Source organism: Manis javanica, chromosome 10 (genome assembly GCF_040802235.1).
Source record: "Manis javanica isolate MJ-LG chromosome 10, MJ_LKY, whole genome shotgun sequence".
Taxonomy (NCBI): domain Eukaryota; kingdom Metazoa; phylum Chordata; class Mammalia; order Pholidota; family Manidae; genus Manis; species Manis javanica.
This window is the reverse complement of record NC_133165.1, coordinates 87,109,404-87,127,643: the sequence shown is the minus strand read 5'-3', so window position 1 is coordinate 87,127,643 and position 18,240 is coordinate 87,109,404. Positions and strand designations below refer to the sequence as shown.

At 36.3% G+C, this 18,240-nt stretch overlaps 1 protein-coding gene across 1 annotated transcript in view; it reads left to right on the top strand.

Moving 5' to 3' along the window:
* TMPRSS12 (transmembrane serine protease 12) overlaps positions 1–4,478 on the top strand; it is a 29,942-nt gene extending 25,464 nt beyond the window's left edge. Inside the window, 2 exon segments of the mRNA XM_017663683.2 lie at positions 1,052–1,194; positions 3,945–4,478. Of these exon segments, the coding sequence (XP_017519172.2) occupies positions 1,052–1,194; positions 3,945–4,196 (395 nt within the window). The 3' untranslated portion in view covers positions 4,197–4,478.
* The last annotated feature ends 13,762 nt before the right edge of the window (positions 4,479–18,240 follow it).

Below are 18,240 nucleotides of genomic sequence, written 5' to 3'. Positions count from 1 at the left end.
TTCCCAAATAAAGGGCAGAATGTGTCTGGCCTCTAGGAAGGCTCGATCCAGGAATCTGAACGCACCTGGGATCCACTACATTTCTGTTTCCTATTCCTATTCTCTGCGTGTTGACTTACTTTCTCAGGCTGCTTGTTCTCAGGAGGCTGGAATTATGGCCGCAGGCTGCTTTGGACTTACATCTAAACAGACACGTGACTATGGTGTGAAAGGTTCTTCTCTGGCAGCTCCAGTTAAAAAGACTGCTGGAGAAGTGTTTTAACTGACTAGACTTATACCAAATGTAGTCACCCTGAGAGCAATGAGTGTCATCAGGAGAATGGAATTCTGTGAATGGAACACTGAGTCATCCACTCATCTGCAGCCAAGGGGACAGAGTCTCTTACTAGAAAAGTTAGGGAAGATGTGGGGCACACCACAGATTCAGCTATCACCCATAACAGCTGCAAGTCAGACAGACTGATGGGATCAGAAGCTGTTAGAGCAGGTTTTCTATGGATAAATCTTACAATAATGTGTTCTTCAATGGTTCCTGAAGTGTTGTCTTATATTTTCCTATCTTTTCTGTAGCAAAGAACCACTTTATGTTCAGGAATTAGCAGAGAAGTCAGGGGAGTATAAGAATTATGAATGTTTTATTGTCATGTTCACCATCCTTCAAGACTTAGAATCATTAGAAAATATAATAAAAATTATTTGCAACATAAGAAAGATAGACCTAACATTTACCTCTTTAGTCCTCAACAATTTTTATACAGCTTTATTTTGTAAAAACAATAGGTCGTTTTGTGAGACCTTCAAGACATACATGACAATAACACTAAAAATAACCTGAAATTCCTATCATCTGGAGGCACCTGTCATTAACATTTTGGTGAACATCCTTCCACAATCTTCCTTGGCATATATACACGTACATACACATATGAATACCATTTTACATAATTGTTGAATCAGTCATTTTGGAAAGAAAACCTATTCAACACGAACATTTTATATCACTGTCAAAATGCCTGTCCTCCAAAATAATTGATTTTTTTGTTGTTAACAGGTAATGTTACAAATATGTTACAGGAAGCAGAAGTACATTATATTTCTCGAAACATTTGTAATTCTGAGAAGAGTTATGGAAACATAATTCCTAGCACTTCCTTTTGTGCAGGTGATGAAGATGGAGTTTTTGATACTTGCAGGGTAAGACCAAGTAATTTTCCTTAGAAATATTTTCTAAAGCCAGATGGGAACCTGAACAGGCCTTTGATCACTTTCTGTGAAGGCATAATTCAAGTCTAAAAGTGCTAAATTCCTTTTTCTGCTTTTTAACTATTCCAACAATCCAAATCCTCTTGTTTTCCTGTTTCCTTAGTTTCTACAGTCATAGCCAGCAATAGGCAAAATCTGTCTTGAATCTTTTAATTACCACCTTTATTGAGTTTTATATATATATATACACATATATATACAGTTCATCCTTTAAAGTATATAACAACTCAATGGAATTTGACCTTGCAAATTATGCTTTTCTAACTTTTGTTTAAGAGAAAGAGTTCAGAAAGGAGAAATGGGGAAATGGATGGAGGAAAATAAACTTTAGGAGAGGATGAAGCTTTATAGGGAAATGGCAATATTACCCTTTGGTTTTGGTTGTTAATAAAAACACTCTGGATTTTATGTAAACCTTCTAAACTTCCTATCCATAATCATGTGTAACTGAAAAGTCCTGGTGGCTTCAGAAGAAATAGTTCTCAGTTGGGTTGTTGGTACACAATAGTTTATTTTGTTTGGTTTTAGTTTCAGTGTGGAATTTGAAATTAGAGTATTTGCCTACCTGAAAGTTCAGGTGAATGATAAAAAAAGTAAGGCATCCAGGGATCCAAACAGGATAGTTTCATCTGTGGGGGAATGAGAGAATTTAAAACAAGTTAATGAGAGATGTGCACAGTGGCACTGAGAATATAACCAGTTATTAAGATGTATCAATGAATATTAAAAATAAATTCATCAATACTAAAAAAATTAAGTATACAATTCAATGGGCTTTTAGTATATTTATGGATAGTATACCCATGATCATAATCCAGTTTTAGAATGCTTTTTTCAACTCCAAAACAAATCTCTACTCATTGTAAGTTACTTCCCATTTTCCTCCCATCCACCTCCAGCCCTAGGAAAACACTAGTCTCTGTAGATTCATCTACTAAGGGAAATATCATGGGAATGGAATCATTCAATATGTGGTCTTTTATTATTGCTTCTTTCACTTATTACTAGATTTTTAAGGTTCGTCCACACTGTAGCATGTATTAATACTTTACTAATTTTATTGCTGAATAATATACCATTGAATGGACATGCCACATTTTATTCATCCATTCAGTGGTTGATGAACATGTGAGCTATTTACACTTCAGGTCTATTACAAACAATGTTATCATAAACACTCAAGTATAATATTTTGTGTGGACATATGTTTTCATTTCTCTTCAAAATTCCACCTAGAGGTAGAATTGCCAAGTCAATATCAAACATTTTGAAGAACTGCTAAACTATATTCCAAAGTGACTGCGCCATTTTACCTTCTCACCAGCAATGTGTGAGCACTCCGATATCCCCATATCCTTGCCAGCATTTGTATTGTCTGTCTTTTAGATTATAGCCACCCTTGCAGGTGTGAAGTGGTATCTCCTTGTGGTTTTAATGTACATCTCTCTGATGACTAATGATGTTAAGCATCTTTGATGCTAAGCTTATTGGCCATTTGTGTATCCGCTTTGGTAAAATGTCTATTTAGATCCTTTGCCCATTTTAAAATTGTTATTTATCTTTTATTTATTGAGTCATTAACATTCTTTACATATTCTGAATACAGGTCCCTTACCAGATATATGGTCAGCAAATATTTTCTCCCCTTCTGTGGACTGTCTTTTCACTTTCCTGATGTCATTATTTGTAGCACAAAACCTTTTTATTTTTTATGAAGTCAAATTTATCTCTGTTTTTGTTTTGGCTCTTGTGCTTTTGAATCTTTCTTTATTCCTTGTCTTTCCTACTTCTAAATTTACCAGCACTTCACTCCCAAACAGTACCCCATGCTCTGATCTTTTCCTACTCCTTCTGATTTCTGCAACTCAGGGCTTATTTTTCCTGTGTCCTTTCCCTTAAAAATCTTGGTGAGTAAAATAGTAAAGAATCTAATTAAATTGAAATGCACTTATTGTCAAAAAATAATTATTCAGTGCCTATCTTATATAGAGAATTTGAAAACACTTTAGGAACACGATCCTTAACCTTTAGATACTGGAAGAGTTATCTCAGTGTCCTTGTTTTGAGAGATTAGTAGTCCTTGGTTATGTTTTGGTACATTGACAGCCTTATAGGAACTATGACAGACATTTGTGATTTATAATACTATTGAGAGGCTTAGCCCTATTTATTCCTGCTATCCTGCACCAGCCACTGTCAACACTTAGAAAGATGCCATCTCTTGCAAGATGCCAGTTTACTCCTCTCCATTAGCTAGCAAACCATACACACACCTAAAAGAATCCCTCTTATATCTTAAAATTATACTTTTCACACATGGCATTAGGCAGAAGTATTCTAATAGTATTCTACTAGAAGTACACTTTTAAATTATATTTCTCCTGAGTAATTATACTAAAAAATGCAAACAATTTGGTTTATAGTATTCTGGTTCAAAACTATTCAGATGAAAGTTTATCTACCAGCTATATAGTTCTTCTAAATACCAGGCCAGACAAATACCTCCAGTTTAAGTTGGAGTAAAACTGAAACTCTATAGATCTCTAAAACTTGAAGATAATATTGAAAGTATATATTTATGTAAATTATGTTTAATGTGATTATGATAGATTCATTCCAGATTTGCTGTTGTATAAAGACATCTAGAAGTAACTAAGGCTATTTTGGGACTTTTTAAATAGGGTGATAGTGGTGGACCATTAATGTGCTACTTACCAGACCAGAAACAATTTTTTGTAATGGGAATTACCAGTTATGGATATGGCTGCGGTTGAAAAAATTTTCCTGGTGTCTATTGTGGGCCATCCTTCTATCAAAAATGGCTGACAGATCATCTCTACCAGGCAAGCAATAAAGGCATATTTAATATAAATATTCTACTGGGACAGATCCTTGCAGCTCTAGGTTCTATTGTATTACTAGCTATTCCATAGAGAAATTCTGAAGAATGTTTACTTTGTATTGCATCCCTTTCCATGTTGTATATAATGAAAATCATTTATTCTTTTGATTAGTAAGTATCCATGTTAGAGTTCCTATGTGGACATTTTTGGAATAAAAGAGTTGTGACTTACTAGATATGTAATTGTAAATTTGGTACTAAATCACATGCTTCCTTGATGTGCCCTCTTTTACTTTGTAATCATAATTTTGAATTTGGAATACCTTCCTAGAGTTTATATATAAAATTAAAAATATACTTTATGTATATAGTGCCGAATAATAAAGAGCTTGTAATTAAAACAAAAGCTACTTTTTATTAATCAGAACTCTTTCCTTTTAAGTTACACTTTATTTTACTCAAAAACACTTGTCTGTTTATCATTTTTCAAATTAACATCTTGTTTCTGGTTCTCAAAGTCTATTTGGAGAAATAAGCATTTTCTTATTATTTAAATGTTAATTATAATAGTTTACTTCATATCAGTACTTCCTTTCCTATGCCAAGAGAACTGCAGTGCAGATACCCCAAAATAATGTACTTTTTTTTTTCAAAATAATGCACTTTTTATTTAGAAATTTATGATGTGACATTTTTGCAGCACTTTAACCTGCTTTTGGAACTTTATTTTCTTGAAGCCCATGCTAAAAGTTTGCATTCCTTGGACCTTCCAGATTAATTGTGAGGAGAGGTGACTGACAAGCAAGGCGGGAAAAGAGGGTCGCCGACCTAGAATAAACTTTACAATGACCAAAGTATAGAATGAGTTATTAATATTATCAAGAAAATGTTGACCAAATTAGTATCTACTAAGAATCAACTTTGGAGAACCCATGAAGCTGAGAAATAATTTTCTCATCTTTCTTGTGTATGTTCAACCAGCTAAAACCAAATGTTTTGAGATTGTTGTTCTGCTTTGTTTTAACCTAATTTCAGGTTTTTACTGAAAGAAAGCATGAGTTTTCCATCTATTAACTCCCTTAGGGATCATTAGTAGTTTAACACTCAAAGGGTAAAACACTGTTTTACAGATTTGCGAGCAACACTGAGGGGATATTGACTGTTCTTTCTTGAAAGAGACCCTAGATTATCCACTGACCGTCTTATAAGGAATTAGTTGGTAATGCTTGTACAGAAATCAACATAATGTATTAGTCTTTTCCTATTTATTCTGAGCATTCATATTCACCTGATAGCCCTGAATGTTAATACTAAAAAAAACTCTTCTAAAATATATTCACGCCATTAGAGGGGAAGGTCTTGCATTCCACTTCAAAGGTATGTCCTGATTGCTCTTTAGGTCTGCATTTCTAGTCAGGTAGCTTAGTTCACTTATTCCACTAACCAGAATTCAGTTATACAACATTTCTCTCCACTACCACAGACCAGTAGACTATAGACCTTGCGATTTAAGACCGACTTTCTTTCAAATATCATCCTGTTACTTGGTAATTACTTACCCATAACTTAGTAGTTACTTATCCGCTGTGTATATGTACATCTTCTTTACCCATTCATCTATTGATGGACACTTAGGGTGCTTCCACACCTTGGCTATTGTAAATAATGCAGCAATAAACCCAGGGGTGCATTTATCTTTTGGAAACAGGGATTTTGTTTCTTCAGGTAAATTCCTAGAAGTGACATTACTGGGTTGATTGGTATTTCTATTTTTACTTTTTTTCTGGAACAAGAGTTTGGACAATTATTAATACTTAGAGTATTGCTGTCAGTATTGACTAATTTGATTATATGAAGTTCTTTTCTTTTTCTGAAGTATCATTGATACACAATCTTATATTGGTTTCAAGTGTATAACATAGTAGGTCAACAGTTACCCATATTATTAAATCTCACCCCCACTAATGCAGCTCCTGTCTATCAATATAGGAAGATGTTAAAGAGTCATTGGCTATATTCTCCATGCTGTACTACCATCCCTGTGACCAACTAATATTACGATTGAAATTTTTTGTGCTGTTTTATGCCTCTCACCCTCCTCTTAACCCACCCATCCCAATACTCCCCATGGTAACCACAAGTCACTTCTCAGTGTCTATGAGTCTACTGCTATTTTATTCATTTTGTTTTCTTTTGTTTTTTATATTACACAAATAAATGAAATCATATCTTTCTCCACCTGGTTTATTTCACTGAGCATAATACCTTTGAGGTCCATCCGTGTTATTGCAAATGGTAATATTTTGTTCTTTTTTATAGCTAATATTCAATTGTGTATATGTACATATTCTTTATCCATTCATCTACTGATGGACACTTAGGATGCTTCCACGTTGTGGCTATTGTAAATAATGCAGCAATAAACACAAGGTTGATACATCTTTTCAAAACAAGGATTTTGTTTTCTTCAGGTAAATTCCTAGAAGTGGCATTACTGGGTCGACTGATGTTTCTATTGTTAATTTTTTGAGAAACCTCCATATTGCTTTCCACAATGGTTGAACTAATTTACATTCCCACCAAGTGCAGGGTTTTCCCCTTTCTCTGCATCTCTCCAGCATTTGTTGTTTCTTGTCTTTTGGATGTTTGCCATCCTAACTGGTGTGAGGTGATATCTCAGTGTGGTTTTAATTTGCATTTCCCTGATGATTAGCAATGTGGAGCATCTTTTCATGTGTCTGTTAGGCCATCCAAATTTCTTCTTTGGAGAAGTGTCTGTTCAGATCCTTTGCCCATTTTTTAATCAGATTACTTGCTTTTTCGGTGTTAAGGCATATGAATTCCTTATATATTTTGCATGTTAACCCCTTATCAGATAACTCATTTATGAATATATTCTCCCATATTGTAGGATTCCTTTTTGTTCTGCTGATGGTGCCCTTGGCTGTACAGAAGCTTTTTTGTTTGATGTAGTCCCATTTGTTCATTTTTGCTTTTGTTTCCCTTGCCTGAGGAGATGTGTTCAGGAAAAAGTTGCTCATGTTTATATTCAAGAGATTTTTGCCTATATTTTCGTCTAAGAGTTTTATGGTTTCATGACTTACATTCAGGTCTTTGATCCATTTCGAGTTTTCTTTTGTGTATGGAGTTACACAACAATCCAGTTTCATTCTCATACACGTAGCAGCCCAGTTTTGCCAACACCAGTTTTTGAAGAAGCTGTCTTTTCTCCATTGTATATCCATGGCTCCTTTATCATATATTAATTGGCCGTGTATGTGTGGGTTTGTATCTGGGCTCTCTATTCTGTCCCATTGATCTATGGGTGTGTGCTTGTGCCAGTACAATATTAATTCCTATTCATGAGTGTGGGATGTATTTCCATTTATTTCTGTCTAATTTCTCTCATGAGTGTCTTGTAGTTTTCAGGGTACAGGTCTTTCACCTCCTTGGATAGTTTTGTTCCTAGGTATTTTATTCTTTTTGATGCCATTGTAAATGGAGTTATTTCCCTGATTTCTCTTTCTGCTAATTCATTTTTAGTATATAGGAATGCAACAGATTTCTGTGTATTAATTTTGTATCCTTCAACTTTGCTGAATTCAGATATTATATCTAACAGTTTTTTGGTGGAGTATTTAGGGTTTTCTATGTACAATATCTTGTCATACAAATGATAAGTTTAACTTCTTTCTTACCAATTTAGATGATTTTTATTACTTTGTGTTGTCTGATTGCTGTGGCTAGGACATCCAGCACTATGTTGAATAAAAGTAGTGAGAGTGGGCAACCTTGTCTTGCTCCAGATGTAGAGGAAAAGCTTTCAGCTTTTTGCTTTTAAGTATGATGTTGGCTGTGGGCTTGTTATATATGGCCTTTATTATGTTGAGGTCCTTACCCTCTGTACTCATTTTGTTGAGAGTTTTTATCATGAATGGATGTTGAATTTCATCAAAGCTTTCTCAGCCTCTATGGAGATGATTGTGTGTTTTCTGTCCTTTTTGTTGATGTGGTGTATGTTTAATTGATTTTCAAATATTGTATCATACTTACATCTCTGGAATATATCTGACTTGGTCATGATGCATGATCTTCTTGATGTATTGAATTCAGTTTGCTAATATTTTGTTGAGGATTTTTGCACCTATGTTCATCGGGGATTTTTGTATGTAATTTCTTTTTACATAATGTCTTTGTTTGGTTTTGGTACTAGAGTGATGCTGACCTCAGAGAATGAGTTTGGAAGTATTCCCTCCTCTTTTAATTTTTGGAAAACTTTAAGGAGAATGAGTATTAGCTCTTCTTTAAATGTTTCATAAAATTCAGATATGAAGCCATCTGTGCCAGGAGTTTTGTTCTTAGGTAATTTTTTTATTACCAGTTTGATTTCATTGCTGGTAATTGGTCTGTTAAGATACTCTGTTTCTTTCTGGGTCAGTCTTGGAAGGTTGTATTTTTCTACAAAGTTGTCCATTTCTTCTAGGTTATCCAATTTGTTGACATACAATTTTTCATAGTAGTCTCTCATAATTCTTTGTTTTCCATGGTGTCTGTAGTGATTTTGCCTTTTTCATTTCTGATTCTGTTTATGTGTGTACACTCTCTTTTTTTTGTAATAAGTCTGGCTAGGGATTTATCTATTTTATTTTCTCAAAGAACTAGCTCCTGGTTTCATTGATTCTTTCTATTGTTTTATTCTTCTCAATTTTATTTATTTCTACTCTTGTCTTTATTATGTCCCTCCTTCTACTGACTTTGGGCCTTATTTGTTCTTCTTTTTCTAGTTTCCTTAATTTTGAGTTTAGACTGTTCATTTGGGATTATTCTTGCTTCATGAGGTAAGCCTGTATTGCTATATATTTTCCTCTTAAAACTGCCTTCACTGCATCCCAAAGGTTTTAGGGTATTGAGTTGTCTTCATTTGTCTCCATATATTGTGTGATCTCTTTTAAAATGGTCACTGATCCATTCATTAATTAGAGCATATTGTTAAGCCTCCATGTGTTTGTGAGCTTTTTTGTTTGACAGTTTATTTCTAGTTTCATACCTTTGTGGTCTAAAAGCTTGTTGGCACAATTTTAATCTTTCGAATTTATGAAGGCTCTTTTTGTGACCTAGTATGTGATCTATTCTGGAAAACATTCCATGTACACTTGAGAAGAATGTGTATTCTGTTTTTGGGAGTGTTCTGTAGATGTCTGTTAGATCCGTCTGTTCTAGAGGATTGTTCAGTGCCTCTTTCTCCTTACTTATTTTCTGTCTGGTTGATCTGTCTTTTGGTGTGAGTGGTGTGTTGAAGTCTCCTAAAATGAATGTGCTGCATTCTGTTTTCCCCTCCAATTCTGTTAGTATTAGTTTCACATATTTAGGTGCTCCTATATTGGGTGCATATATATTTATACTGGTTACATCCTCTTATTGGATTGACTCCTTTACCATTATATAATGTCCTTCTTTGTCTCCTTACTTTCTTTGTTTTGAAATCTATTTTGTCTGATATAAGTATTGCTACTCCTGCTTTTTTCCTTCTTATTTGCATGAAATATCTTTTTCCATCCCTTCACATTTAGTCTGTGTATGTCTTTGGGTTTAAAAGGAGTGGCTTCTAAGCAGCACATAGATGGGTCTCATTTTTTTATCTATTCTGCAACTCTATGTCTTTTCATTGGTGCATTCAGTCCATTCACATTTAGGGTGATTATTGATAGATATGTACTTACTGCCATTGTAGGCATTAGATTTGTAGTTACCAAAGGTTCAAGGGCAGCTTCCTTATTATCTAACAGTCTATCTTAAATAGCTAATTACTCAGACAGGATTCAAGATGGCGGCATGAGAGGTGAGAAGGAGAACTCCTCCCAAAACCACAAATAGTACAAAAATATAGTTAAATAATACAACTAACCCTAAAAGAGTAACAAGAAAGAAGGCTGAACCAGACTACATACAGACCTCACGAACAGAGCAGATCTCATGAAACAGGGTAATGTACAAAAGCCTTAATCCTGTGAGACCCAAGCCCTTCCCCCACCCCAGCTCACCAGCGGGAGGAAGAGAAATGGAGCAGGGAAAGGGTGGAAGCCTGGGACTGCTGAACACCAAACCCTGGATATCTGCTTTGTAAGTAGAAGCCTATATTGTGTGGGACTCTGGATATTGGGAAGCTCAGACAGGTGGAATGCTTGAAAGACTGAGATTCTGGCCGTTTGTGGAAGAGGGAATCCACATCCGGCCGCTCTGTGTCAGATGAAAGGCAGGCAGTCAGAGGCTTCCTAGCAGCAGAGGGCTGCTGAAGGAGTGGGGTTTGCAAGGAGCTTGCTGCATGGGAGAAGGAAGCTAGACAAGGTTGTCTGGGCATGCTCTGCCAGCAGGTTGGGAACTTTGAGGAGCTTCAGGCACTCCATCCCCCTGGCTGCCTACTCTGCTCTGAGGCCCCACACTGTGACACACAGCCTGCTGCACCTTTCTCCTAGCCTGCCGGCTCTAGTTCACAAACTGGCAGTCACTATGCTGGCATCAGGCCAGCCAGAGGGAGGCCCCACCTACAATAACTAGAGAAACAAAACACAGAGGCTTAAACCTGTGTGCTTATCCCACTGGCTCTGACACTGGAGACAGGCACTGCAGATGGGAATCAGGAAACAAATCTTTCCTCTCCCCCAAGGCACCAGCTCTGCTCCCCTACAACCCCCAACCTCACTCTAGGAGCTGAGCAACTCCAGAGACTGGAGCTTCTGGGCACTAGTGGGCACCACACAGAAATATGAAACATCAAAAGAACATGCTTCAGACCAAAGTCTCACAAACCCCAGGAAAAGGGCCAAATGAAACTTAACAAAATTCCTGAAAGACAGTTAAAAACAAAAATTATAAACTTGCTTATGGAGGTACAGAAAAACATTCAAGAACCAGGAACAAATTTAAGTCAGAGATTCAAACATTAAGAAATCCCATATCTGAAATGGAACATACAATGGAGGGATTTAAAAGCAGATTAGATGTAGTAGAAGAGACAGTAAATGGAATAGAAATTAGAGAATAGGAACACAAAGAAGCTGAGGCACAGAGAGAAAAAGGAATCTCTAAGAATGAAAGAATATTGAGAGAAGTGTGCGACCAATCCAAATGGAACACTATTTGCATTACAGGGGTACCAGAAGAAGAAGAGAAAGAAAAAGGGATAGAAAGTGTCATTGAGGAGGTAATTGCTGAAAATTTCCCCAATCTGGGGAAGGAGTCTCTCAAGCCATGGAGGTGCACAGATCTCCCAACACAAGGGACCCAAGGATGATAACACACTGAGTCATATAATAATTAAAATGGAAAAGATGAAGGATAAAGACAAGACTTTTAAAAGAGGCTAGAGAGAGAAAAAAGATCACATATAAAGGAAAAGCCATCAGGCTATCATCAGACTTCTCAACAGAAACCTTACAGTCCAGAAGGGAGTGGCATGATATACTCTACCCGGCAAGGTTATCATTTAAATATAAATTTGAAAGAGGGATTAAACAATTTTCAGATAAGCAAAAGCTGAGAGAATTTACCTCTCACAAACCACATCTACAGTGCATTTTGGAGGGACTCCTATAGATGAAAGTATTCCCAACTCTCAATAGATGTCACCCAAGGAATAGACAAGACTACAGAATATGATGCATAAAATACAAAGAATGAAGGAAGAAGAAAAAGGGGGGAAAAAAAGCCTTTAGGTTGTGTTTGTAGTAGCACATGAAGTGAGTTAAATTAGACTTAGATAGTAAGAGAATTGCCCTTGAACCTTTGGTAACCATGAATCTAAAGGCTCCAATGGCAATAAGTACATCCAATTGATAATCACCCTAAATATAAAAGGTTTGAATGCACCAACCAAAAGACATAGAGTTACTGAATGGATAAAAAAACAAGACCCATCTATATGCTGCTTACAAGAGACTCACTTCAAACCCAAAGACATGCACAGACTAAAAGTCAAGGGATGGAAAAACATATTTCAGGCAAACAACAGCGAGAAGAAAGCAGGGGTTGCAGTACTAATATCACACAAAATAGACTTCAAAACAAAGAAAATAACAAGAGATAAAGAAGGACACTACATAATGATAAAGGGCTCAGTCCAACAAGAGGATATAACCATTCTAAATATATATGCACCCAACACAGGAGCACCAGCATTTGTGAAACAAATACTAACAGAACTAAAGGGGGAAATAGACTGCAATGCATTCATTTTAGGAGACTTCAACACACCACTCACCCCAAAAGATAGATCCACCGGGCAGAAAATAAGTAAGGACATGGAAGCACTGAACAACACAGTAGAGCAGATGGACCTAATAGACATCTATAGAACTCTACATCCAAAAGCAACAGGATATACATTCTTCTCAAGTGCACATGGAACATTCTCCAGAATAGACCACATACTAGCCCACAAAAAAAGCCTCAGCAAAATCCAAAATATTGAAATTCTACCAACCAATATTTCAGACCACAAAGGTATAAAAGTATAAATAAATTCTACAAAGAAAACAAAAAGGCACATAAACACATGGAGGCTTAACAACAGGCTCCTAAATAATCAACGGATCAATGACCGAATTAAAATAGAGATCAAGGAATATATAGAAACAAATGACAACAACAACACAAAGCCCCAAAATCTGTGAGACGCAGCGAAAGCCATCCTAAAAGGAAAGTATCTAGTGATCCAGGCACACTTGAAGTACGAAGAACAATCCCAAATGAATAGTCTTAACATCACAATTATTGAAATTGCAAAAAGAAGAACAAATGAGGCCTAAAGTCAGCAGAAGGAGGGACATAATAAAGATCAGAGAAGAAATAAACAAAATTGAGAAGAATAAAACAATAGCAAAAATCAATGAAACCAAGAGCTGGTTCTTTGAGAAAATAAACAAAATAGATAAGCCTCTAGCCAAACTTATTAATAGAAAAAGAGAATCAACACAAATCAACAGAATCAGAAATGAGAATGGAAAAATCACGACAGACTCCACAGAAATACAAAGAATTATTAAAGACTACTATGAAAACCTATATGCCAACAAGCTGGAAAGCATAGAAGAAATGGACAACTTCCTAGAAAAATACAACCTTCCAAGACTGACCAAGGAAGAAACACAAAAGTTAAACAAACCAATTATGAGCAAAGAAATTGAAAGGGTAATCAAAAAACTACCCAAGAACAAAGCACCCGGGCCAGACGGATTTACCTCAGAATTTTATCAGACACACAGAGAAGACATAATACCCATTCTCCTTAAAGTTCTCCAAAAAATAGAAGAGGAGGGAATACTCCCAAACTCATTCTATAAAGCCAACATCACCCTAATACCAAAACCAGGCAAAGACCCCACCAAAAAACAAAATTACAGACCAATATCCCTGCTGAATGTAGATGAAAAAATACTTAATAAAATATTAGCAAACAGAATTCAAAAGTATATCAAAAGGATCATATACCATGACTAAGTGGGATTCATCCCAGGGATGCAAGGATGGTACAACATTCGAAAATCCATCAACATCGTCCACCACATCAACAAAAAGAAAGACAAAAACCATATGATCATCTCCATAGATGCTGAAAAAGCATTTGATAAAATTCAACATCCATTCATGATAAAAATTCTCTGCAAAATGGGAATAGAGGGCAAGTACCTCAACATAATAAAGGCCATATATCATAAACCCACAGCCAACATTATACTGAACAGCGAGAAGCTGAAAGCTTTTCCTCTGAGATCGGGAACTAGACAGGGATGCCCACTCTTCCCACTGCTATTTAACATAGTACTGGAGGTCCTAGCCACAGCAATCAGACAAAACAAAGAAATACAAGGAACCCAGATTGGTAAAGAAGAAGTTAAACTGTCACTATTTGCAAATGACATGATATTGTACATAAAAAACCCTAAAGCCTCCAACCCAAAACTACTAGAACTGATACCAGAATACAGCAAAGTTGCAGGATACAAAATTAACACACAGAAATCTGTAGCTTTCCTATACACTAACAATGAACCAATAGAAAGAGAAATCAGGAAAACAATTCCATTCACAATTGCATCAAAAAGACTAATATACCTAGGAATAAATCTAACCAAAGAAGTGAATGACCTATACTCTGAAAACTACAAGTCATTCTTAAGAGAAATCAAAGGGGACACTAACAAATGGAAACTCATCCCATGCTCATGGATAGGAAGAATCAATATTGTCAAAATGGCCATCCTGCCCAAAGCAATATACAGATTTGATGCAATCCCTATCAAATTACCAGCAACATTCTTCAATGAACTGGAACAAATAATTCAAAAATTCATATGGAAACACCAAAGACCCAGAATAGCCAAAGCAATCCTGAGAAAGAAGAATAAAGTAGGGGGCATCTCACTCCCCAACTTCAAGCTCTACTATAAAGCCATAGTAATCAAGACAATTTGGTACTGGCACAAGAACAGAGCCACAGACCAGTGGAACAGACTAGAGACTCCAGACATTAACCCAAACATATATGGTCAATTAATACTTGATAAAGGAGCCATGGACATACAATGGCGAAATGACAGTCTCTTCAACAGGTGGTGCTGGCAAAACTGGACAGCTACATGTAGGAGAATGAGACTGGACCATTGTCTAACCCCATACACAAAAGTAAATTCAAAATGGATCAAAGACCTGAATGTAAGTCATGAAACCCTTAAACTCGTGGAAAAAAACATAGGCAAAAACCTCTTAGACATAAACATGAGTGACCTCTTCTTAAACATATCTCCCTGGGCAAGAAAAACAACAGCAAAAATGAACAAGTGGGACTATATTAAGCTGAAAAGCTTCTGTACAGCAAAAGACACCATTAGTAGAACAAAAAGGAGCCCTACAGTATGGGAAAATATATTTGTAAATGACAGATCCAATAAAGGGTTGACATCCAAAATATATAAAGAGCTCACAAGCCTCAACAAACAAAAATCAAATAATCCAATTAAAAAATGGGCAGAGGATCTGAACAGTTCTCCAAAAAAGAAATACAGATAGCCAACAGACACATGAAAAGATGCTCCACATCACTAATTATCAGAGAAATGCAAATTAAAACTACAATGAGGTATCACCTCACACCAGTAAGGATGGCTGCCATCCAAAAGACAAACAACAACAAATGTTGGCAAGGCTGTGGAGAAAGGGGAACCCTCCTACACTGCTGGTGGGAATGTAAATTAGTTCAACCATTGTGAAAAGCAGTGTGGAGGTTCATCAAAATGCTCAAAACAGACTTACCATTTGACCCAGGAATTCCACTCCTAGGAATTGACCCTAAGAACGCAGCAATCAAGTTTGAGAAAGACAAATGCACCCCTATGTTTATCGCAGCACTATTTACAATAGCCAAGAATTGGAAGCAACCTAAATATCCATCGGTAGATGAATGGATAAAGAAGATGTGGTGCATAATATAGCCAAGAATTGGAAGCAACCTAAATATCCATCAGTAGATGATTGGATAAAGAAGATGTTGTACATATACACAATGGAATACTACTCAGCCATAATAAGAGGACAAATCCTACCATTTGCAGCAACATGGATCACCTGGAGGGTATTATGCTCAGTGAAATAAGCCAAGTGGAGAAAGAGAAATACCAAATGATTTCACTCATCTGTGGAGTATAAGAACAAAGAAAAAAACTGAAGGAACAAAATAGCAGCAGAATCACAGAACCCAAGAATGGACTAACAGGTACCAAAGGGAAAGGGACTGGGGAGGATGGGTGGGTAGGGAGGGATAATGAGGGGGGAAGAAGAAGAGGGTTATTAAGATTAGCATGCATAGGGGGGGTGGGAGAAAGGGGAGGGCTATGTAAGACAGAGAAGACAAATAGTGATTCTACAACATTTTGCTATGCTGATGGACAGTGATAAAGGGGTTTTTAGGGGAATGTAAACTAGTTCAACCATTGCAGAATGAAGCCTAGTAAACATAATATTCTTCATGTAAGTGTAGATTAAAGATAACAAAAAAAAAAGAAAGAAAGAGAAGGGGGATTACTCCCTGATAGGATAAAACTAACTGTAAATCAATGATTAATGCATCCTTTAAATATCCTTAATTTTGATCACTTAAAGGGTGTCAGAGGATTGGCTATGGATGTACACTTTTGTGATAATATTCCTTTCTCTACACAATGGTATAAAGGGCATATCAAAGTGTGGGGAAAGGGTCTGTTTGTGTTTATACAGAGAATCAAAGCCTAATTTGGCTACCCAGAAAACGAACTAAGATATGATATGAAGAAGAACTTCCAACTTCAGCACTCTCTGGAAGAGACATACCAGAAGATGATCATCGAAAAACCTCAACAAAGATCCAGGCAATGCTGCAGGTGTAGCTGCATTTATCCCACCGGTTTCTGGACTTGCCATTGGAATGAAGGAGATATCTAAGCTGGCCTGTGCATACAGTAAAACAACAAATTTGACTGGATCTATACTGTGGGAACTCAGCCAAGAATTAGGAGAAGTGCAAGTTGTAGTGCTCCAGAATCTTACAACTACAGAGTATCTACTGTTAAAGGACAATATGGGATGTGATCAGTTCCCAGGAATAGGTTGTTTTAATTTGTCTCATTTCTCTCAGACTGTTCAAATACAGTTGGACAATATCCATTATATCTGAGACAAATTTTCACAAATGCCTAGGGTGCCTAACTGGTTTTCTTGGCTTCACTGGAGATAGCTGGTAATTATAGATCTGCTTTGGTTATGCAACTGTATTCCTATTATGTTAATGTGTGTGTACAATTTAATTAGGAATTCAAAACCTATACATGCTTAAGTTACTCCAGAAGAAGATATGTCAAAGAAATAATCTTCCCATGTTTTCTTCCATCTGCTACCTCTATAGCTTTTCTTCTTCCTTCCTAAGTACAACCCTTAAATAGAATTCGTGCCTCATATCGAATTCACCAAGTATCATAACTCCTCCAAGTGGTAAAGATACCTCAAGACAAATGCTGGGCAAAGAAGCCACAGGGCATAAATCTGCAAAGAAGTAAAAAGCTAAGCTTTTCAAACAATATGGCTTCTCTCTCACTTACCAACTTTACATTCCCCTGTATGGCCCTGGAAGATGACTGGTTAGCCAGAGATGGGTAAGATTCCTCAAGGGAGGAACAACCTAAGACAGGCACAGTCGCAGGGGGGCCATCAGGTGAGAAATTGGGGATCAACAGAGGTGAGGCTTAGAACCTCACCACCCCTGTTTTGAGAGAAATCTTCTGCATATGTGTATGTATTATTGCCCTTGTCTAGCTTGGATATAACACATAGTCTACAGGCACACACCTGATCATCTACATTTGCTCTCTTACAACACTAAACTATGTTTTCTACCTTTATCTTGCATCTACCTACCACTTCAGCATTTTATTAAAATAATAATAATAATAATAATAATAATAATAATAATAATAATGATAAAGGGAGAAATATGGGATTCACATATAAATCAAGTATAAAAATCAAATAAATATTCATATTTGACCTGATTGTTTATAGTTCATAATGAGTGATCAAAACCGAAAGTTTCTGTGATGACTGCCCTTGTACTGTTCACCATGTAAGAACTTATTCACTATGTAAGAATTTGTTCACCATGTAAGAACTTGTTCGTTATGCTTCAGAAGATTGGAGACTGATGAAAATCAGGCTTGGGGGTGGATTGAGGATTGTGCATTGAGCATTGACTCCCCTATACAGAATTTTATTGTTGTTAACAACCATTTGATCAATAAATATGAGAGATGCCCTCTCAAAAAAAAAATATTAGCAAACGGAATTCAAAGATACATTTGAAAAAGTCATCCATCATGTTCAAGTGGAATTCATCCCAGAGATGCAAGGATGGTACAACATTAAAAAATCCATCATCATCCACTGCATCAACAAAAAGGACAAAAACCACATGATAATCTCCATAGATGCTGAGAAAGTATTTGACAACATTCAGCAGCCATTCATGGTAAAAACTCTCAGCAAAATGGGTATAAAGGCAAGGACCTCAACATAGTAAAGGCCATGTATGACAAACTCACAGCCAACATCATACT